The following is a 23,099-nucleotide window of genomic DNA, read 5'->3' on the forward strand; positions in this document are numbered from 1 at the left end:
ATAAGAACGCAAGCAGTTAGAGCAGGAATGCCAGAGATAACAACAGCATTGACTATATGTGTGAGAAGTTATATACGGGTAGCACTGGTCTTAGATCAGCCATTCCCTAAAACAAATATTAGAACAGGGCTAGGAGACTCCTACACAGTTCACTCCCAAATTCCCGCAGCCCTCCAGGGACATGGCTGAGTTGCAAGCTGTGCATTTAACTCAATCACTATCGCACTCTCAAATCAAATCAAAATCCAATTTTGTTTGTCACATGCGCCGAATACAACTGGTGTAGACTTTACCATGAAATGCTTGCTTATGAGCCCTTCCCAAAAATGCAGTTAAAATATTATAATAAAAATAACATAGTAACATAATAAGAATCAAATAAAGTAGACAAATTTAGCTATATAAAAGGGAGCACCAGTACCAGATCAATGTGCAGAGGTACAAGTTATTTGAGGTAGATATGTACATGAAGGCAGTGTAAAGTGACTTGGCATCAGGATAGATAATAATAAGAGTAAAATAAAGAACAGAGTAGCAGCAGCAAATGATGAGTGTAAAAGTGTGTGTGTGTGAGTTTGCGTGTTTGTGTGTGTAATGTGTATGTATGTGTGTTGTGTCGGTATGCGTGTGTGTGTTATGTGTGTGCGCATGTAGTGTGTGTGAATATGTGTGGGAGTGTCAATGTAGTGTGAGTGAGTAACTGATGTCCAGAAGTGCTTGGCAGTCATGTGATAATAGTATGAACTTTCTGTACAAAAAAGGTCAAGATAAACACGATAAAAGTCATTATATAGCAAAGTTGGGTTGGAACTCATAAGATGTCGCCCTCCTCCATCGGCACCATCTTGTCAGCCTCTACCCTCGACACTGATGTGAGGTCAGTTTTGGGTTTCCCCGCAATTTGTAGTCTTGGTGACCAATGGACTAGTAAGTATTGGTCGTTAGTGCGCCCCCTACCTGCGTTGCTGGTACTGCGGGGGGCAGCCATACATCATGGCTCCAGGCTGCCAGCTGTGCCTGTGGAGGTGGTCCAGAGTGTGTGTGAGACAGGAGGAGGAGGGGGTCCGACGTAGTGTCACCCCTCCAGAGGAGGGAGAGGAGGGAGGAGAGGGGCAAGGGGAGGAGGGTGGGGGGGCCGGACAGGGGACGCAGCGGCCTCCCAGATATGTCGGGGAGCCTGGGAGACGAGGGGAGTGAGGAGGTGTGGCGATCATCTGGAGGAGAGGGGAAGGGAGAGGAAGGGTGAGGGAGAGAGAGAGAGAGAGAGAGAGAGAGACAGACACAAGGAGGAAGTGTGTGTGAGAGAGAGAGAGAGAGAGAGAGACACACACAAGGAGGAAGAGAGAGAGAGAGAGAGAGAGAGAGAGAGACACAAGGAGGAAGTGTGTGTGTGTGAGAGAGAGAGAGAGAGAGAGACAAGGAGGAAGTGTGAGAGAGAGAGAGAGAGAGAGAGAAGGAGGAGGAAGTGTGAGAGAGAATGGACAGAGGTTATGGAAAGGCCTTTATTCATACTTTCACTGCAATTCATTATTTACAAAATGCATCTCATGGCAGCTACAGAATCAACTATTAGATGATAATTACAACTTAGTACATGTTAGACTTTGAGGAGGAGTTCAAAGGTTTAAGTTGCTCCTAAATTGTTGACTCACTCTGTGGTTTGCATGTTTGACTTGTTATGCTGTCATGGAAACAACATGAGGTCAAGTCAAAACAAAAAGATACCGCACCTAATGCGCTTGAGAGAAAAGGTGAAAGCACAAATACAGCCACATCATGTTTCAACCTTCTGTATTTTACAAGAATAATGTGTAACGTTTGATTCATAGATACCACACTCTCATTGACATCACTGTCCTAAACACCTAGAATGACAATAAGAAGGATTAAGACCTAAAGATTCATTAAGATGATCTGCATTGGGAGCCAAATGAATAGCTGTGTGTCAAATGCCTGGAACTGTTGCCTACTTCCTGGTCTGTTTTATGATGTAATCATAACTTTTTCTTTATTCTAGCTGAGCATAAACAAATGTAAAATGGAATCCATACCATGTGTATGAGAGTAGGACTGTGCTCAGAGCCCATTGAATGATGTAGTCACAGCACCCTCTAAAGGTGATGTCTTGTCAAGGCCATGGACGTCACACTCTCGATAGGCCTCCTTTCGATGACAGAAAAATGAAACATTTAAATATTAAATATTGAATCCTTAGTGAGTGGTGTGTGTTGCATGCCTTTGAGCGCGAGAGACGAGAGCAGTAGGGAGGCTGTATACTTAATACATTCCTTCAACCATGTGTAGTGTATCATGCTTCATGTAATGAGGTTTAGATAACACTGATACAGACTTCAGCCCTGCATGGTACAGTACAGAACCACACCCCGACACCAGTGGTGTAAAGTACGTTTTTTGGGGTATCTGTACTTCACTATTTATATTTTTTGACTACTTTTACTTCACTACATTCCTAAAGAAAATAATGTACTTTTTACTCCATGCATGTTCCCTGACACCCAAAAGTACTCGTTACATTTTGAATGTTTAGCAGGACAGGAAAATGGTCCAATTCACACACTTATCAAGAGAACATCCCTGGTCATCCCTACTGCCTTTGATCTGGCGGACTCACTAAACACAAATGCTTCATTTGTAAATTATGTCTGAGTGTTGGAGTGTGCCCCTGGCTATCCATAAATACCAACAAATATTGTGCTCTCTGGTTTGCTAAATATAAGGAATTTGAAATGATTTATACTTTTACAGTTGATACTTAAGTATATTTTAGCCATTACATTTACATTTGATACTTAAGTATATTTAAAACCCAATACTTTTAGACTTTACTCAAGTAGTATTTTACTGGGTGACTTTCACTTTTACTTGAGTCATTGTCTATAAAGGCATCTTTACTTTTAGTCAAGTATGACAATTGGGTAATTTTTCACCACTGCACCACACTGAGGACCACCCTGACACACACACGTGAGGACTTCAGCGTGTGTGTCTGCATGCGTGTGCTTGCTCGTGTCCCCTGTAGCTCAGTTGGTAGAGCATGGCGCTTGCAACGCCAGGGTTGTGGGTTCGTTTCCCACGGGGGGCCAGTATGAAAAAATGTATGCACTCACTAACTGTAAGTCGCTCTGGATAAGAGCGTCTGCTAAATTACTAAAATGTAAAATGTGTGTTCTCGTATGTGCTTTCCTATGTGTGAAAGTGTATGTGTGTATCTGTGTGAATATGTGTGACTGTGAGCATGAGTTGAGGGACTGAAAACAAGAGTGATTAAATATACATGTGCCATTAGGTGATTGAGTGCATTAACAGACAGGTGCATCCCTCTGCATGGGCTAAAGGTAGGTAATGATGTCACTGTGCCTACCTGCCTTATCTTCTTCTCCCTATTCATATTTTAGCTCTCTTCCATTTCTCACATTCCTCTCCATTCGTCTGCCTTTTCCACAACTTTTGAGAAAACGGTTTTTCTTTTGTCAAACCAAAAGGTCTTAAAGGAATTCTTTGGGATTTTGGCAATGATCCCAGAGTCAGATGAACTTGTGGATACCATTTTTATGTCTCTGTGTCTAATATGAAGGAAGTTAGAGGTAGTTTCGCGAGCCAATGCTAACTAGCGTTAGCACAATGACTGGAAGTCTATGGGTATCTGCGTTAAGACATGAGGACTTAAGGTGAACTGAATGGTTTGACTGGCCATCTACTGTCTCCCCCCTCTCCATACACCTCCTCTCTCCTCTCCCCCTCTTGCATCTCTACTTCCCTTCCTCCATCTTTCACATTCCTCCTTTCTAACCATACACAGGACTCAGTCCAGGAATGTAAACAGGAGGAGGTGAAACAACAGGCATGTCATGTTTCTTTCTGAAGAATGATGTGTCATCCGCTCTTCCACCCCTCAAATATGTATCTCTTTAATCCAGCTTTACATTCAGGGTGCTCTAATGCCCTCCAATGTTTCTACACAGTTGCTTCACATGTGCAATGTGTTGTATTACCCAGCATCCTTTGAATTCATGGTGTCAATGACTTATCTGCCTAATTAAAGGTTAGGCTTATTAACTGGGGTTGCGTAGGCCTATCGGGACCGTACGTACAACCATGCTGAAAATGTCTATGTGACCTTACGTCCATATAGCCTTTCTATATATATCTGTTGGCCCTGTTCCTCCTTTCACTGTCCTCTTTTAACTTCAAATATTAGTGGCTCATATGAAGAAAGCTCCCATCCCAACATCCCATCCATCAGTGCCATCAATTGGGAACTTTTTATGACTCCTGTGACCCACCTAATACTTTACTTGAAAGTATGCAAACACACTTGATATACCACTAAGGTTTGTCTACCTTTAATCATTACCTAGCATCTTCTTACAGACCGACCAGACATGAGTTTATGTCCTTAGGGAAGGATGGGGAGAAAAACGTAATGTTACTGTCAATGTTGTTAACACAACTTGAATAAACCAATCTAAAATATCCCAGTCAAGATGTTCTTTAAAATATATTTCAGTCAATTTGAGATTTTTTTTTAACAACGTTTCCCTGGTTATACTGTAAATACAGTAGGCTGTCTGTGATACAGATGTGTCAGCATACAGATAGATGTTATCATGTCTGATAATGGTGTAAGTTGAATATTTAAATTGTGTCAAACCAACCATGGTGATGAAATAAATATAAGTTCCAACCCATTTTAGAAAAGTATGGTCACCTTGGTAGGCTGCTACAAAATTCTTGGAGAACCTGGCTGGATGCCTTGAATGTCCCATGACTAAATAAATAAACAAACTAGGCAACACATTGAAAATACACTGAACAAAAATATAAAACGCAACATGTAAAGTGTTGGTCCCATGTTTCATGAGCTGAAATAAAAGATACCACAAATGTTCCATACGCACAAAAAGCTTATTTCTCTAAAATGTTGTGCAAAAATGTGTTTACATCCCTGTTAGTGAGCATTTCTCCTTTGCCAAGATAATCAATCCACCTGACAGGTGTAGCATATCAAGAAGCTGATTAAACAGCATGAACATTACACAGGTGCACCTTGTGCTGGGGACAATAAAAGGCCACTCTAAAATGTGCAGTTTTGTCACACAACACAATGCCACAGATGTCTCAAGTTTTGAGGAAGTGTACAATTGGCATGCTGACTGCAGGAATGTCCACCAGAGCTGTTGCCAGATAATTTAATATTCATTTCTCTACCATAAGCCGCCTCCAACATTGTTTTAGAGAATTTGGCAGTACGTCGAACCGGCCTCACAACCGCAGACCACGTGTATGGCGTTGTGTGGGCGAGCGGTTTGCTGATGTCAACGTTGTGAAAAGAGTGCCCCATGGTGGCGGTTGGGTTATGGTATGAGCAGGCATTAGCTACGGAGAAATGTCCTCTGGTTTGATGAAACAAAAATAGAACTGTTTGGCCATAATGACCATCGTTATGTTTGGAGGAAAAATGGGGTTGCTTGCAAGCCGAAGAACAGCATCCCAACCGTGAAGCACGGGGGTGGCAGCATCATGCTGTGGAGGTGCTTTGCTGCAGGAGGGACTGGTGCACTTCACAAAATAGATGGCATCATGAGGAAGGAAAATTATGTGGATATATTGAAGCAACATCTCAAGACATCAGTCAGGAAGTTAAAGCTTGGTCGCAAATGGGTCTTCCAAACGGACAATGACCCCAAGCATACGTCTAAATTTGTGGCAAAATGTCTTAAGGACAACAAAGTCAAGGTATTGGAGTGGCCATCACAAAGCCCTGACCTCAATCCTATAGAACATTTGTGGGCAGAACTGAAAAAGCGTGTGCGAGCAAGGAGGCCTACAAAACTGACTCAGTTACACCAGCTCTGTCAGGAGGAATGGGCCAAAATTCCCCCAACTTATTGCGGGAAGCTTGTGGAAGGCTACCTGCAATGTCTGACCCAAGTTAAACAATTTAAAGGCAATGCTACCAAATACTAATTGAATGTATGTAAACTTCTGACCCACTGGGAATGTGATGAAAGAAATAAAAGCTTAAATAAATCTCTCTCTACCATTATTCTGACATTTCACATTCTTAAAATAAAGTGGTGATCCTAACTGACCTAAAACAGGGAATTTTTACTAGGATTAAATGTCAGGAATTGTGAAAAACTGAGTTTAAATGTATTTGGCTAAGGTGTATGTAAACTTCCGACTTCAACAATACATTTAACAAATAGGTTTAATATAAACCTACATTTTAGACTTTTTAACGGACCTTTAGTTCATGGTCAGGTAAAAAATGTATAAAGTACTTGCAAATGACTCACCGGTTTGGTGGCTGCACCTGTTGCGATAGCCTACTTTCCAACCAGCGCTCAGATGTAATGATTGTCCAATGCTTTTCACGTCTTCCCACGGTTTAGTCGGAAAAACTACAGTATAATACCATTTAAATTATATATTTACCACAGTCTTGCTGATAATAATTATAACATTTTACTTAGTCCAATTAATAAAAAGAAATACAGACCATCCGAATTCCCCAAACGTCTACAGGTAAAGTGCCATGTGTCACTTGATCTCGAGAAGGAAACCAGTTTGACGTTTTGTTTGTCTCACTCTGTATAAGTCGCCACTCCCACGGTAATGCTTGGCTAGCCGTGTGTATCCTGTTACCCAGTTTCGCTAGACATGGCTGTTTGCGCATCTCCTCTCACCTGTATGTACAGTATGTGTGTGTTCGTGCGTGCGTATTACAAATATACTGTATACCCAGAACACTTATTACATTATGCATTCTTAATTACAAACTCACCTCCCTTGCATAATCGAGTGCGTCTGTTGGTGAGTCCTCTATTTCAACGGGCATGCGCTCTGTAGGGGTGCACATTGGAAGGAGAGAGGGCATGGGCAGATTCAGGAATTTACAGTGTGTGAAAGCTCTTTATTTCCTTGGCCCCCTCTCTCCAAGAATGCTGCTGAATTATTGGATCCTGCTCATCTTGGAAGTGCCAACTATTCAACCCCCAGTTTCAAAACCTCCATACCCTTGTACAAACCCAAAGGAAAATGGAGACAATTCCCCACCCTTTGATAAGAATATGAGGATGACAGCCTGGAACCAATTTAGAACATTTAGAATAAGAACTGAAGGACTGAAGTTTGTAGGCTTCACTTCTTCTAAACAGTTTGTCTGTTACAATGAACTTTCACAATGATTGTGATGTTAAGTTTAGGTTCACTGTGGTCAGGCTAGATACAGGTTGCAGTTCACTGACTATCTTGACGTCATGGTTCAGATATGGTAGCATCATGTGCCACAGAAACTGACGACTCAACCCAGTGCAAGTAGTCTGCTGACTTTTAAAAATTGCAGGCTTTCAAAATAACAAACGTATATACTGTAATAGCTTAAACATCGTAGACTAACATTTTTTATTCACCATCACACAATTCACAAAACTAAAACATGTTTGTTGTCAGTATGAAACGCTCATTATTATAAAAAAATAGTTTGACCTTTGACATAAGCCAAAGATAGTTGAAATGTTCAATAAAGTATATCTACATTTTCAAGTTTGATAAGGCTTAAAAGCTCTACAAACTAAGACTACATTACACATGTCAATGTCAAACACTCAGTATCAAACATGGCTGTAACTGTGTATAGTAAAGTAGCTCTGTATAAACATTTGACATCCAAATTATGACACATAATAAAATAATGTATCCACTTAAGGGCAGACTTAGAAAAACAGGCCTTGCATTTCTAATTGTATGGCCTTGTATAGTTCCCTACTTGTTAAAAATAACTTTTTTCTAGTTAATTGTATGAAATGCAAATGTCTAAGAAACTTAAATAAAATCAGTTTGGATACAGTCAAAAATATCAGAACATGTGGTAGAGAATAAATAATAACCACATAATATTGTAAGGCATAATAATTGTAATTGTAGGACAAACTATCCCGTAAACCTTCAAACCTAAACAAAAGTTTTGGCATTTTCAGACATTCTTTTGGTCAAACCTAAAAGGCACAGACAAATACATTTCAGTAAATGTAAAAAGGCTACACCTAGGTCAAATGGGGGTGAAGTGTAACAGAAGTGGTTTGGTAAACTACACTGGTTTGATCAGGAACCGTGTCTGAGACATGAAGATTTAACTCTGTGAGCTAACACTGGCTTTAGGCACCTGCACATCACGGGTTCGTTACTCATTTTGTCACTGCCATAGTCTGTCACTCTGTAACTCAGAGTATTGTTGATCTGTGCATCACTCACAAGAGGCTTCTCTCCATTTCCCCATGGTGGGATAGAGGCGGTCTGAGGCTGTGTGGTGTGTTAGTGCCCCGGTGGTCTTATTTAGGAACTGCTGCTGAGTCTGCGGCGAATGAGAGAAGCAGGCTTGGTCTCGGTGTCCTCCTGGTCGCTCTCACACTGCCTCTGACAAGTGGACAAATGCAGAGATAGTCAGACATAAGCATATCAACAGCATCGTCGATATGTCGATATTGAGAGTATAAATTATAACAGTTCAAATAAAGGGATAGTAAAATGATTATGAAATACGGGTGCAGAACTTCAGCCTGCTAGGGGTGTAGTTTTCCTGTTTTTGTTCCTTCCCTGGCATGTAATTGATTAGTATATTACGATTGATTAAAATGTGTGTTATTGATTGCTCAGACACAACACACAGCTAGTTCTACAGGTCTTAGTCAGACTTTAAGAAAAGGACAGAAACCAGCATGTCCCCTGTTCTAGACCCAGTCCTTTGTGATCTCTCTCACCAGTTCCGGGTCCTCCTGGGACCTGCTTTTACACTGCAACTGCAGGCGAAATAGTCTGTTACACGCCCACACCATGTTATAGGACATCTACAGAGAGAGAAAGGGGGAGGATTTAAGAAGGGTATGAAAAGAGAAGGTGTCCATAGGAGATCAGAACTTTGGATAGAAAAAGAAGGCAAATACGATGCAATACAATGTCTGGACCAGCAGGTGTCCCCCTCTCACCAATATTGTAGGACTACTGCACACCAACGCAGAGACAGGGTAGGAGAAACTTAGAGGGCTACTTTGGAGTATTGAGATGCACCACTGGGACTCACCTTCCATTTCCTCTTGGCGTTGAACTTCTTGAAGCTTTTTATGTTGATGGACGATCGACTTCTGTTAGCCGCCTGTTTGCGCGTGAGGGGCTGATAAACAAGGAAATATATAACATGATATTTTAATATACGTTTTGCCTTTATCCAAAGTGACATGCAGTTCACAGCTTTTCAGTGTGAAGCATACTCACAACTCAAGCTTCCCTACTCAAACTCATACTCAAACCTTCAGCACAATAATGTGCTTATGTTGGGTTTATGTATTAAAGTTACCCCAATCAAATCCCAATTCTCTCTTCTCTCACCTTGATCCAAGGGTGTACTAGACATTCATCCGCTGTCATTCTCTCTCTGTAGGAGGGACACGCATCATTAGGTAATACTTTGTTGCGTAGTATACAGAGGTTATAGACAATAACCATATCAATTACACTAATAAATGAATGAGTGATCATTTGTTTACATTGGGTCTTTGAGCAGCAGTTTCTCAATAAAGTCTTTGGCCATGACGCTGGTCTGGTTGAAATAGTTCTCTTCAAACTCATAGATCATCCCCACGATGTTCTTTAGTGTCTCCTCGTCATTATCTCCTTGAAAGGGGGACAAACCACTCAACCTGTAGAATAGGGGGGTATTAGAGAATATGTGTAGCTACCAGAGGAGGCTGGTGAGAGGAGTTATAAGAGGACAGGCTCATTGTAATGGCTGGAATTGAATTAATGGAATGGAGTCAAACATGAGGTTTCGTTTGTTTGATACCGTTCCATTATTTCATTCCAGACATTACAATGAGCCCATCCTCCTATAGCTTCTCCCACCAGCCTCCACTTGTAGCTACGATATGTCAGCGATATGTAAAGTTCAAATTGTCCGCTGGTTTTGTATACTCACAATATGTAGGTTATCACACCAATACTCCTGGAGAGGAAAGAGAAGAGAGATATGAGTGACTTTGTGAGCAGAAAACTATTTACCCTGACAGTCAAGGCAGCTGGGACATTTTCTTTTGTTCTTCTAATGAATAACATTGTAGTAATGGTTACCACATGTCGGCTGCCTCGCTCAGTGGTTCGTAGTTAATCACCTCAGGGGCTGGGAGGAGAACGGAAAGGGAGAAGGGGGTGAGAGAGAAAGAGAGAAAGGGAGAGATAATGAGATACACATAACACAATCCAGCCTTATCCAGAAAAACAGAGTATGTGTAAGAGAAGAAAATAATGGATAGTAAAAGAGAGAGACATGTTTTGTAAGGAGCTGAGAATAAAATAGAGGAGAGTGTAACTTCCTTTTGTCACAACTGTCACTGTGCCATTGTGTTAGGGAAACACTAGGTGATGCTAACACTGCTGTTGCACAATATAATGGCATTCTCTCACAACAGACTTTAAATACTCAAAATAAATCCTAAAATCTTACAGTAAAACACATGAAAATGGCCAACTAATTGGGGAATGAGTGGGTTATGGTAGAACAATAATACCCATGCAACCCTCCTGCCCTTTCTTAAAGTAATCATTCCGTTACACTTTTTGTGTTGGCGACTCAGTTTGTATCATGTATTTCAGGTCTGTTGAAACTTCTCACCAAGTCACACATCTCTCTCTCACTACCCCCTGCGCCCCACCACACGCTCTGATGTCATATCCTGTCCACAACCACACTACTACCCCTTGGAAACTGTTTCCACGGAAACCTCAGGGCCTTTCTAGAGGCTCAGGCTAAATAAAAACTCAAACAGACAGAAAGACACACTGTACACACGTGAAACATACACACCACAATCACACATTAACAAAATGCTCACACAACATGACACACATACTGACTGACACAATTTCCACCAAACAAACACAGTCAGTAAACACGTGGAATGTTCCACTTACCAATGTACTGTGGGGTCCCAGATAGGCTCTTGTACTCCTCCCCCTGTTTGAGGCGGTGGGCCAGTCCAAAGTCAATGATCTTGATGTGAGGGTGTGGCATTGTCTTGTCAGCCAGCATGATGTTCTCTGGCTAAATGGAAAACAGAGAGCGTTACACACACAATGCCAAATCCTGACGGAATGAAAAACAGCCCAAATGGATTTAGGCAAGGGGCAACAGAGTCAGAAAAGGGGAGGCCCGTCCCACCTAATTCATGTTACGGGGAAACACTGCTTTCTATCCACTCTATTTCTATTCCTGTGTGTCTCACCTTGAGGTCAAAGTGGGCAATGTTCTTAGTGTGCATAAAGCCCACTCCCTTGAGGATCTGCTTCAGGAACTCTATGGCCTCCTCCTCAGACAGGCTCTCCTTCTCTGCTATGAAATCAAACAGCTCCCCACCACTGATACTAGAGCAGAGAGAGGGTGGGGGTGGGGGGGGGAGACAGTGAGAAAGAAGAGAGAGAAAATGTACAAAAATGAAGTAGATGTAATTTTGTCAGGATAATATCTTTATCACATACAGATGTAGGATCTTAATTTTGATCACCCTGTTGCAGGAGAACATTTAAAACTTGCAATATATTTGAGGTTTAAAAGGCTTCTGAAGTTTGTAATTTCCACTTTGAAATTAAGATCCTACATCTGTCGACTTATAATAATTAGACCAAGTTATGAAAAAGTTCGCTTCAAGATCTCAAGGGGCTGTTGTTCAGTTATATTCATAGGCTTTGAGTTGTCTGTCTGGCCTGGACTTTTAGATTAGTGCCAGTAATGATAGGAGGATTAGATGGGCTGACGGGACCAAGTGCTTCTCATTGTGTTCCCATTAAACAAGGTGGGACAGAGCCTGCTGTGGGCTGAGGGGGAAGACAGACAGACAGAGACCAGCAGAAGTCTCCCCCTCCCTCCATCTGTCCCCATCTGACTCACAGCTCCACAATGAGCACCATCTCGGCGCGACTCTCAAACACGTCCCTGAGGGCCATGATGTTGGCGTGCTGCAGGCTCTGCAGTATCTCCACCTCCCTCTCCACGCTCCTCCTCTCCAGGCCCAGGCGGCTGCTGGCGCTCCGACGCAGCTTCAGGAACTTCCCTGCCCAGCGGACCCCGGACGCCCGCTCCAGCACCGCACGCACCTGCCCAAAGTGACCACTAGAGGGGGGCAGAGAGGGATGATATTGTAGGGAACTTTTGCATTGTGCTCTTATTACGCTGAACTACAGTCGTGGTCAAAAGTTTTGAGAATGACACAAGTATTGGTCTTCACAAAGTTCGCTGCTTCAGTGTTATGAGATATTTTTGTCAGATGTTACTATGGTATACTGAAGTATAATTACAAGCATTCCATAAATGTCAAAGGCTTTTATTGACAATTACATTAAGTTTATGCAAAGAGTCAATATTTGCAGTGTTGACCCTTCTTTTTCAAGACCTCTGCAATCCGCCCTGGCATGCTGTCAATTAACTTCTGGGCCACATCCTGACTGATGGCAGCTCATTCTGGCATAATCAATGCTTGTCAGAATTTGTGGGTTTTTGTTTGTCCACCCGCCTCTTGAGGATTGACCACAAGTTCTCAATGGGATTAAGGTCTGGGGAGTTTCCTGGCCATGGACCCAAAATGTCGATGTTTTGTTCCCCGAGCCACTTAGTTATTACTTTTGCCTTATGGCAAGGTGCTCCATCATGCTGGAAAAGGCATTGGTCGTCACCAAACTGTTCTTGGATGGTTGGGAGAAGTTGCTCTCGGAGGATGTGTTGGTACCATTCTTTATTCATGGCTGTGTTCTTAGGCAAAATCATGAGTGAGCCCACTCCCTTGGCTGAGAAGCAACCCCACCCTCCTTTTAAAGCTTCCAGTCTGTTATTCTAATTCAATCAGCATGACAGAGTGATCTCCAGCCTTGTCCTCGTCAACACTCTCACCTGTGTTAACGAGAGAATCACTGACATGATGGCAGCTGGTCCTTTTGTGGCAGGGCTGAAATGCAGTGCAATTCATCTGATCACTCTTCATGACATTCTGGAGTATATGCAAAACTGAGGCAGCAGACTTTGTGAAAATTAGTATTTGTGTCATTCTCAAAACGTTTGACCACGACTGTACTCATGTGATGCTAATAGGTCTAAAGCTTGTTTGAATTTGAGATGAGAGAGAGTAACAGAGTGGGGCATTGCACCTTTCTAGTACTATTTACTTAGAAGTGTATTCCTAGCTTTATATGTAAATTAAGTAAAGTTCAATTCAAATCAATTCAAATGAACATCAATTCAAGTCTAGTGCTGTTCCATTCTCTACTCCAAACCTTCTCACTCACCTGCCAAGCACCTCTCCAATCTCATAGTAGTCCTCCACATTCTGCAGCTTAATCTGAGCCATGCTTCCTCTTTTTCCCTCTTCCCCCCCCTCTCACTCTTTTTCTGGTTGTTTTCCAGAGCTACTGCATTCTGTAGAAGTGAGGGAAGAAAGAGGGATGACAGAACAGATGTGGAAGGTCAACTAAAATGTATTTCAAAGATAGAGGCAAGTAAGGCACCCGGCATCATCAGGAACCATAAAAGAATGTCGGGACAATAAACAGAACTCTGTGTGTAGATAGAATTATGACAAGCGTATAGCAGCAAGATCGAGGCAGATAAACTATAAACGAATGGAAACAGACACAGACATAAATTGGGTTTGGAGGGATTTTTTCACATGTATTTATCATCCTCCCTACTTCGCGGCTATGCACACAAGAAAACAGCCAAACCCCATGATTTGTATCACATTACAGTTTTTTTAATCGCTTTGCTGCGATTTTCACAAGTATGTGGTAGTTTCACAACAGTTAGTACAAAACTCAAAACAGATCCTAAAAAAGGCAGTGGTTTTAAACCACTAAGCACATTTTCAATTGAATCGATTCAATACTTAGCGTTGAAGATCTGCGCTGTAGTGCGATTGAAATCTAGGCCCCAATTCAATCTGTATTGCGAAAGTTCAGAGCTATAACGGTAAAGGTAATTTCTGATTGAGGCGACATATGCAGCGTTTACCGTGAAAGCAGTCTCCCCGAACGTGGGAACATTGTCTTTAAATTTAAATCACGCTATAGCGATTTGATCACACATGGGATAGAAATTAGGGAAATTATATTTTTAGTCAATTTTTATGGGTAGTGCCAGTGTATTGACTAATGTGAAAACAGTGTAATATACTGGAATTTACAGTACTATAGCATATTACATTCAAAGGGCAATTTTGCATCTTGCATTTTTTGCTATTAGATTAGAACTGTTAGTTAAAACAACTAAATTGTGAAGATATCATGATGTTGTGTTTTGGTGATTAAATCAATGTTCTCATGGTATTTCACAGTAAACTTATATTTTGGATCAATGGTTGTGTGGTGAAAGTTTCCAAACAAAATGAATACAAAATAAAAGGTTTTGAATAGAAGACTTGCTGTGTTACAAGTGTTACCAGTTTGGAGTTTTGTACTAAGAGTTTATAAAATTCTCCACATACTTGTGAAAAGAGCACCAAAGCGATTGAAAAGAACTGTCAATAAACAACTACACTGCCTCCTTTTAGGTATGCATTTCCTGTGTGTGTTTGATGGTTAGTCCTGCACTAACACTGATAACTTGAACAAAAGCAGACTCTGACAGCGCCCTTATCCGGATGTTTTATATAGAACAGACCTTTTGTGCTCTATATGTGTGTGTGTGTGTGTGATGACATCACCTTGCATGAGGAATGGAATTGTTTATGAATGGTAATGGTTTATAGAGATGTTATTACATCACGTTAATGAAGGCTTAACAAATGTTCCATTATGGCTTGTTGATTTAGCAACAAAAACAGAATTATTATTATTTACACACAACCACCCACACACAGCCTTCCCTGCTAATGCTGGAGTGCAAAGGCATGCTCTGTTTCTGTAAATATTTACATATCCCTCTTTTATCAGCCACGGGACAATGTGTTCTGCTTAACCACAACACAGCTGGAAATCCTTCTGTGAAAAAAGAGAAAGACAGAGAGAAGGTGTGTCCATATGCCCTGTGCATGTACAGTATGTGGTCTGTATGCAGGGCCTGGGGGTTTCTACTGTGTATGAGTGATGCATGGCATGATAATGGGATCCAATCAATAGTCAGATAATAAATCAATGTACTCCTCACACTCAGTCATGCCAGGTTCTATCACTACATATCAAATCAAATTGTATTTGTCACATGCGCTGAATACAACTGGTGTAGACTTTACCGGGAAATGCTTGCTTACGAGCCCTTCCCAACGATGCAGAGTTTAAAGATAATAATAACAATTAAATAGTAACACAAGAGGAAAAAAAAAAAATACACAAGAATGGAGCTATATACAGGGAGTACCAGTACCAGATCAATGTGCGGTAGCAATTTGGGCCTTCCTCTGACACCGCCTGATATAAAGGTCCTGGATGGCAGGGAGCTCAGCCCCAGTGATGTACTGGGCTGTTCGCACCACCCTCTGTAGCGCTTTGCGATCATTTACCATACCAAGCGGTGATGCAGCCAGTCAAGATGCTCTCGATGGTGCAGCTGTTGAGGGTCATCGTGGCGGAGGTGTTGTTGCCTACCCTCACCCCCTGGGACCGGCCCGTAAGGAAGTCCAGGATCCAGTTGCAGAGGGAGGGGTTCAGTCCCAGGGTCCCTAACTTGGTGATGAGCTTGGAGGGGACTATGGTGTTGAACGCTGAGCTGTAGTCTAGGAACAGCATTCTCACATAGTTATATCCCCTCTTGTCCAGGTGGGAGAGAGCAGTGTGAAGTGCAATTGAGATTGCATCATCTGTGGATCTGTTGGGGCAGTATGCGAATTGGAGTGGGTCTAGGGAGTCTGGGATGATGGTGTTGATGTTTGTCATGACCAGCCTTTCAAAGCACTTAATAATTACAGATGTAAGTGCTACAGGGCGATAGTCATTTAGGCAATGGTGGTCAGCTTGAAACATGTTGGGATTACAGACTGGGACAAGGAGATATTGAAAATGTCTGTGAAGACACTTGCCAGCTGGTCTGCGCATGCTTTGAGAACGCGCCCTGGTATTCTGTCTGGCAGGCGGCCTTGTGATTGTTAACCCGTTTAAACGTTTTTCTCACATCAGCCATAGAGAGCAAGATCACATAGTCATACAGAAAAACAGGGGCTTTCACGTAAGGCAACATGTTATATTCCTAGAAGCAAGCATAAAAGGCATTTCGCTCGTTTGGGAGTTCTGCATCGCAGGGCAACTCATGGCAACTCTTTCCCTTTGTAATCCATTATCGTCTGCAAGCCCTGGCACATACAACGAGAGTCAGAGCCGGTGTAATTGGATTCCTCCTATACTGTTATTTTACATGTTTGATGTCTCGTCTGAGGTCATATCGGGCTTTCTTGTATGCGTCCATGTCCCGTTCCTTGTAAGCGGTAGCTCTAGCCTTTAGCCCAGCGCGGATATTGCCTGTAATCCATGGTTTTTGGTTTGGATACGTTCTTATAGTCACTGTGGGGACAACATCGTCTATGCACTTATTGATGAAGCCTGTGACTGTTGTGGTAAACTCCTCAATGCTATCGGATGAACATCGGAACATATCCCAGTCTGTACTAGCAAAACAGTCTTGTAGCCTCGCATCTGCTTCATCCGACCACTTCCGTATTGAGCGCATCACTGGTACTTCCTGTTTGAGCTTTTGCTTGTAAACGGGAAGCAGAAGAATGGAGTCATGGTCAGATTTGCCGAAGGGAGGACGAGGGAGAGCTTTGTATCCGTTTCTGTGGGTAGAATAAACGTGGTCTAGAGTTTTAGCTCCCCTAGTGGTGCAGGAGACGTGTTGGTAGAAGTGAGGTAGGACCACTGTACTACTTGGCTTTTCTTGGCTCATTAATAGCCGCGGGAAGTAGGGATTCTGAGGGTGCTGCAGCACCCCCTGAAAAATTGAAGAAAAAAAAAAACTGCCATCTGTAACGCGGGCAAATATGTTCAGCACCCCCAACATCTTCCTGCGGCTATTGGCTCACAGTTCCTTTTGTGTCTATGTGTGTGTATCTGCTTGTCGTGTGTGTCACGCCCTGACTCTGAGGACTCTCATTTGTTGAGTCAGGGTGTGTATTTTCTGTGTCGTGTTGTGCTATGTTGATTGTCTATGTTGATCTAGAATGTGTAGATCTATGTTGGCCGGTGTGGTTCCCAATCAGAGGCAGCTGTAGCTCGTTGTCTCTGATTGGGGACCATACTTAGGCAGCCTTTTGGCACCTGTTAGTTGTGGGATCTTGTTCAGTGTAAGGTATGTTGTGTGTATGCTACCTTGGACTTCACGTTTCGTTTGTTGTTTTGTCGTGGTGTTTATTCGTTAAATAAACATGTATGCTATTCACGCTGCGCCTTGGTCCGTCCCGTTCGTAAGCGATCGTGACAGAAGATCCCACCAAAATAGGACCAAGCAGCGTGTTCAGGAGCAAACGCCGGGAATTAAACAGGAGGTTACGTTAGTAGATGTCCTCCTCGGTTGGGGGAGAATCACGGAGGAGGAGGCCGTCCGCTACCGGAAGGCGATGAAGGAGGATGCCCAGGTAGGAGAGGAGAAACGGCGGCAACAGTGCCGACGACGGAGACCCGAGAGGCAACCCCAAGAAAAAAAATTTGGGGGGCACACGGTGTGGACGACGAGGCAGCAGGAGGCAGCGACAGGGCGATTCTGCAGGTTAGGAGAGGAGGCCACCAGGTTACGGGGGCTATTGGTTCAGAGGGAGCAGGAGTTATTTGGTCAGAGGGAGGAGCTACAGGAGGCTATAAGGGAGAAGGAGAGTGTAGAGGCACGGCGAGAGGAGCTGGTTAGGCACCAAGCAAGTGGTGCGTGTCGCCAGTCCGGTCCGGCCCGTTCCTGATCCCCGCACTAAGCCAGTGGTGCGTGTTCCCAGTACGGCCCGACCCATTCCTGCTTCCCGCACAAGGCCAGTGGTGTGTGTTCCCAGTACGGTCCGGCCCATTCCTGCTCCCCGCACTAAGCCAGTGGTGCGTGTTCCCAGTACGGCCCGACCCGTTCCTGCTCCCCGCACTAAGCAAGAGGTGCGTGTTCCCAGTACGGCCCGACCCGTTCCTGCTTCCCGCACTAAGCCAGTGGTGCGCGTCGCCAGCCCGGTCCGGCCTGTTCCTGTCCCTCGCACCAAGCCAGTGGTGCGCGTCGCCAGCCCGGTCCGGCCTGTTCCTGCCCCTCGCACCAAGCCAGTGGTGCGCGTCACCAGCCCGGTCCGGCCTGCTCTTGTCCCTCGCACCAAGCCAGTGGTGCGCGTCGCCAGCCCGGTCCGGCCTGTTCCTGCCCCTCGCACCAAGCCAGTGGTGCGCGTCGCCAGTCTGGCCCGGCCTGTTCCTACTCCCCGCACCAGGCCAGTGGTGCGCGTCGCCAGTCCGGCCCGGCCTGTTCCTGCCCCTCGCACCAAACCAGTGGTGCGCGTCGCCAGCCCGGCCCGGCCTGTTCCTGCCCCTCGCACCAAACCAGTGGTGCGCGTCGCCAGCCCGGCCCGGCCTGTTCCTGCCCCTCGCACCAATCCAGTGGTGCGCGTCGCCAGCCCGGTCCGGCCTGTTCCTGTCCCTCGCACTAAGATAGTGGTGCGCGTCACCAGCCCGGTCCGGCCTGTTCCTGCCCCTCGCACCAAGCCAGTGGTGCGCGTCGCCAGTCTGGCCCGGCCTGTTCCTGCTCCTGGTGCGCGTCGCCAGTCCGGTACGGCCCGTTCCTGCTCCCCGCACCAAGCCAGTGGTGCGCGTCGTCAGCCCGGTCCGGCCCGTTTCTGCTCCCCGCACCAAGCCAGTGGTGCGTGTGTCCAGTCCGGCATGGCCCGTGCCTGTTCCACCGGTGCCTGGTCCGGCACTGGTCAGCTGCTCCACTCCGGAGCCAGAGCAATCCGCTCCACCGGGGTCCAGTCCTACTCCGGTCAGCGGAGCCACTCCGGAGCCAGAGGAATCCGCTCCACCGGGGTCCAGTCCAGCTCCGGTCAGCCGCTCCACTCCGGAGCCAGAGCAGTCCGCTCCACCGGTGCCTGATCCAGCTCCGGTCAGCGGCTCCACTCTGGAGCCAGAGCAGTTCGATCCACCGTCGTCGGGTCCAGCTCCAGTCAGCGGTTCCAGTCCAGACCCAGACGTCAGCCCCTCCAGGTTCGGGGTCTCCCACACCAGGGTCCAGACAAGGCTTGGTACGTCGTGGGAGGAAGGAGAGGGGAAGCAGCGCGCCGAGGTCCATACCAGACCAGGGGCGCAACAGGGAGGTGGAGAGTAAGTGGTGGTCACGCCCGGAGCCGGATCCGCCTCCAAGGCGGAATGCCCACCCGGCCCCTACCCTGTTATGTTTATGTGACGCGGTCGGAGTCCGCACCTTTGGGGGGGGTACTGTCACGCCCTGACTCTGAGGACTCTCATTTGTTGAGTCAGGGTGTGTATTTTCTGTGTCGTGTTGTGCTATGTTGATTGTCTATGTTGATCTAGAATGTGTAGATCTATGTTGGCCGGTGTGGTTCCCAATCAGAGGCAGCTGTAGCTCGTTGTCTCTGATTGGGGACCATACTTAGGCAGCCTTTTGGCACCTGTTAGTTGTGGGATCTTGTTCCGTGTAAGGTATGTTGTGTGTATGCTACCTTGGACTTCACGTTTCGTTTGTTGTTTTGTCGTGGTGTTTATTAGTTAAATAAACATGTATGCTATTCACGCTGCGCCTTGGTCCGTCCCATTCGTAAGCGATCGTGACAGTGTGTTTGTGTTCGCTCGCACCTGTGCGTTTGTCTCTCTGACTGACAATATGCATTGATGCAAATTGGAAAAAATATGGTAAAAAAACAGGGGATTTGTGTCTGTGTGGTGTGCATGCATGTGTGAAATGACAGGGTGTATGTGTGCTAGTTTGAAAAGAGAAGAGTCTGTGATGACAGGTTGTTTGTGTCTATGCATTTGTTGGGAGTAAATGGCAGGACATGTGACGCATATACAGTATGTGTGTGAACTTGTGACTGTGTGTGCGCGTGTATGTGCATGTGTGCGTGTATTTGACTGCATGTCATATGCATGACCCATTCTGGTCCACTACTAGACTACTGTAACACTAGTAAAACGTCTACTACAGTACATCCATTGTCAAGGACTGACTGTCCAAATGGAAAAACATATACAGATGCTGTATCTTAATTTGAGCCAGTTTTACACAACAGGAAAATAATCCTGGAGCAACAGGAAATGTGAATTGTTATGTGGATTATAATTAATGGACATTTTTTGTAGGGGTTGATTCCACAGGAGGCTGCTGAGAGGAGGACAGCTCATAATAATGGCTGGAATGAAGCGAATGGAATGGCATCAAACACATGGATGTTTGATGTATTTGATACCATTCCACTGATTCTGCTCCAGCCATTACCATGAGCCCATCCTCCCCAATTAAGGTGCCACCAACCTCCTGTGGTTGGTACATTTTTCATTAAGGCAAATCAAGTCTGACATTTTTAAGTGGAAATTACAAACTTTAGAAGCCATTTTAAACATCAAATACACTACACATTTCCATTTCCTGCTGTGCTAAAACCATTCCTGCAACAACAGGATGATCAAATTAAGATATGGCATCTGTATAGCCCCAGAGATTAGGACACAGATAGGGTATCACCAAAACGTTGTCCCACAAGACAACGAGAGAGAGCGAGAGAGAGAGCGAGAGAGAGAGCGAGAGAGAGAGCGAGAGAGAGAGAGAGAGAGCGAGAGAGAGAGAGAGAGAGAGAGAGAGAGAATGAATGAGATAGAGAGATGCTGCATGAATGAGAAGTGGGTTATTTATATCAAACAATAGTGAGAATTGACATGAAGAACAGGAGGGGGATGCTTTGGCCACTTGTGTGTGAAGGATAGAGTCTAACGTGGCATCATCCATTCAAACCTGCATCAAGTGACGATTGAAAAATTGATGCGTAATTTCTGACTTTGTAACAGCTGTGTCCATTGGTTTTGTATACAGTATGACATTACACATCCCTAAAAAAAAGCCTACAAAACTTGATCTCCATCAAATGGAACCAACAGACAGACACGAGGGAAATGGCTCCTCATAAGTAGGCCTATTCAAATAAACGGATTTTGGGTAACCTTTCGTTTGAGAAAAAAGTCTGTAGACGGTGGTTATAGTTAAACATACTCACCCAAATGGATTCACGATAGTCTCGGGCGCCGCTTTGATGTGAGGTTGGTCTTGTCACAACCTTCAACTTCTTCACTTGTGTAGTAGGCTTTACGAATTCTCGAATTTAAAGTAAAATTGTCTCCCTTGAAATTAAATAATTTGATAATAGAAGTGCCGTATTCCGACAGCAACCGGTTTCCGTGCTGGAGAGAGAGTAGTAGCCAGACTGGTTCGACGGCTCCCTTTATTTCAATGCTCTTTGGTAGCCCAAACCTACAGGGGAGCTAGAGATACGCGACATACACGATGGCAAGTACTTTTTAAATTTTTAAACCACATCAATATTCCTGTAGACTATAAAAGGTCCTAAATCAATCCACTGATTAGTCTACTACAATCCAATTTCTTCGATATGTTGCGTGCCATTTGCAAATAGGCCTACTGCACAGTACACAGGAGTTGTAACCTAATGTGTGATGTGGTAACAAAAACGTATCCTAAAGGCAGGGTTGGGTAGGTAACTTTCTAAATGTAATCCGTTACAGTTACTAGTTACCCGTCCAACATTGTAATCAGTAACGTAATTTTTGGATTACCCAAACTCAGTAATTTAATCTGATTAGGCTACTTGCAGTTACTTTTGGATTATTTTTTCCCATTAAGAGGCATTAGAAGAAGACCAAAAGGATCGATCAAACGCATTTGGTGTGTCATCATAGTGGTGTCTCTGACTTGTGGTCAGACCAAGCACATATATATATATATATATATATACACTAGATGAATGCTCGGGCCGCTGTGTTGAAGCCACCATGCCTCCATCTTCGCCCCCCACCATTGTCAAAAATATTTTTGAAGCTATAAAAATGCAATTATTAATGTCTACATTCGTTTTTGCCTCATTTATTATATCACACACACCTTAATGCATACTTTCAAATTATATTGTGTGAGCTAAACATATATATTTTAATATATGTCCTTCTCACCTCATTTCACACCTGATTTATTTAACAAAAGGCACATCTCAATAGGTGGTCCAGGTAAATCATGACATAGCACAAGTGGTTGGCCTTTCCTCTTCTGTTCTCTATTGCTCCTCAAGCAAGGGGGAGGCCAATGACATCACAGATTCCCATCAGACCAACTCCTTTAATGAATGTTACTTTTTTATTGTATTTTTACCCCTTTCCAATTGGTAGTGTAGTATATGATGAATTGTGGCAATTACTGCTGTCAACAAAGAGTCCGTTATGCTGCATCATGTTAGAAGTTTTATTCATACCACGAGGTTACAGCATAAATTACAGACACGCGTTGTCCGGAGAACGACTCGCCAGATTGTTATGCTCGTTCTAACGTCTCACCGTTTAACCCCTATTTATAAACACTGCTGCCCCCTCTTCTGGCCAATCACCAGTCTCCCCTGTCTACAACCCACCCCCTGTCTGTGGTATGTGGTATTACACCTAAAACATTCCCTCTTGATACTACCATAAACAACATTCTATTTCTTCATGAAAAACATTTAACAAAGGCATAATCTTCAGATACTATATTAGTTACAGTCTTGTCCCGTCGCTGCAACTCCTGTAAGGACTCATGAGAGGCGAAGGTCGAGAGGCATGCGTCCTCCGAAACACGACCCAGCCAAGCCGTACTGCTTCTTGACACACTGCTTGCTTAAGCCGGAGGCCAGCCACACCAATGTGTCGGAGGAAACACTGTACAACTGGCGACCGAAGTCAGCATGCATGCGCCCGGGGCGCCACAAGGAGTCGCTAGAGCGCGATGGGACAAGGACATCCCGACCAAACCCTCCCCTAACCCGGACGACACTGGGCCAATTGTGCGCCGCTTCATGGGTCTCCCGGTCGCAGCCAGCTGCGACACAGCCCGG

General features: G+C 44.4%; 2 protein-coding genes across 2 annotated transcripts in view; both read right to left on the minus strand.

The window, feature by feature from the left end:
• LOC121570057 (rho guanine nucleotide exchange factor 2) overlaps positions 1–6,563 on the minus strand; it is a 51,021-nt gene extending 44,458 nt beyond the window's left edge. The window contains exons 1-4 of the mRNA XM_045214837.1: positions 6,524–6,563; positions 6,321–6,425; positions 2,052–2,163; positions 958–1,214 (exon numbers count right to left, since the gene is read on the minus strand). Coding sequence (XP_045070772.1) covers positions 958–1,214; positions 2,052–2,087 — 293 coding nt within the window. The 5' untranslated portion in view covers positions 2,088–2,163; positions 6,321–6,425; positions 6,524–6,563. The remainder of the gene's footprint in view (positions 1–957; positions 1,215–2,051; positions 2,164–6,320; positions 6,426–6,523) is intronic.
• An 837-nt stretch (positions 6,564–7,400) lies between these two features.
• LOC121572416 (death-associated protein kinase 2) lies at positions 7,401–21,697 on the minus strand. Its single transcript, XM_041884485.2, has 12 exons — positions 21,219–21,697; positions 13,348–13,477; positions 11,960–12,181; positions 11,298–11,436; positions 10,987–11,116; positions 10,147–10,195; positions 9,995–10,021; positions 9,567–9,719; positions 9,409–9,454; positions 9,104–9,193; positions 8,784–8,870; positions 7,401–8,439 (listed from the first exon to the last, which is right to left on the minus strand). Exons 2-12 carry the CDS (start codon positions 13,407–13,409, stop codon positions 8,359–8,361), a joined length of 1,086 nt encoding a protein of 361 aa, XP_041740419.1. The 5' UTR covers positions 13,410–13,477; positions 21,219–21,697; the 3' UTR covers positions 7,401–8,358.
• Positions 21,698–23,099: the final 1,402 nt, after the last annotated feature.

Source organism: Coregonus clupeaformis, unplaced genomic scaffold (genome assembly GCF_020615455.1).
Source record: "Coregonus clupeaformis isolate EN_2021a unplaced genomic scaffold, ASM2061545v1 scaf0322, whole genome shotgun sequence".
Classification (NCBI taxonomy): Eukaryota; Metazoa; Chordata; class Actinopteri; order Salmoniformes; family Salmonidae; genus Coregonus; species Coregonus clupeaformis.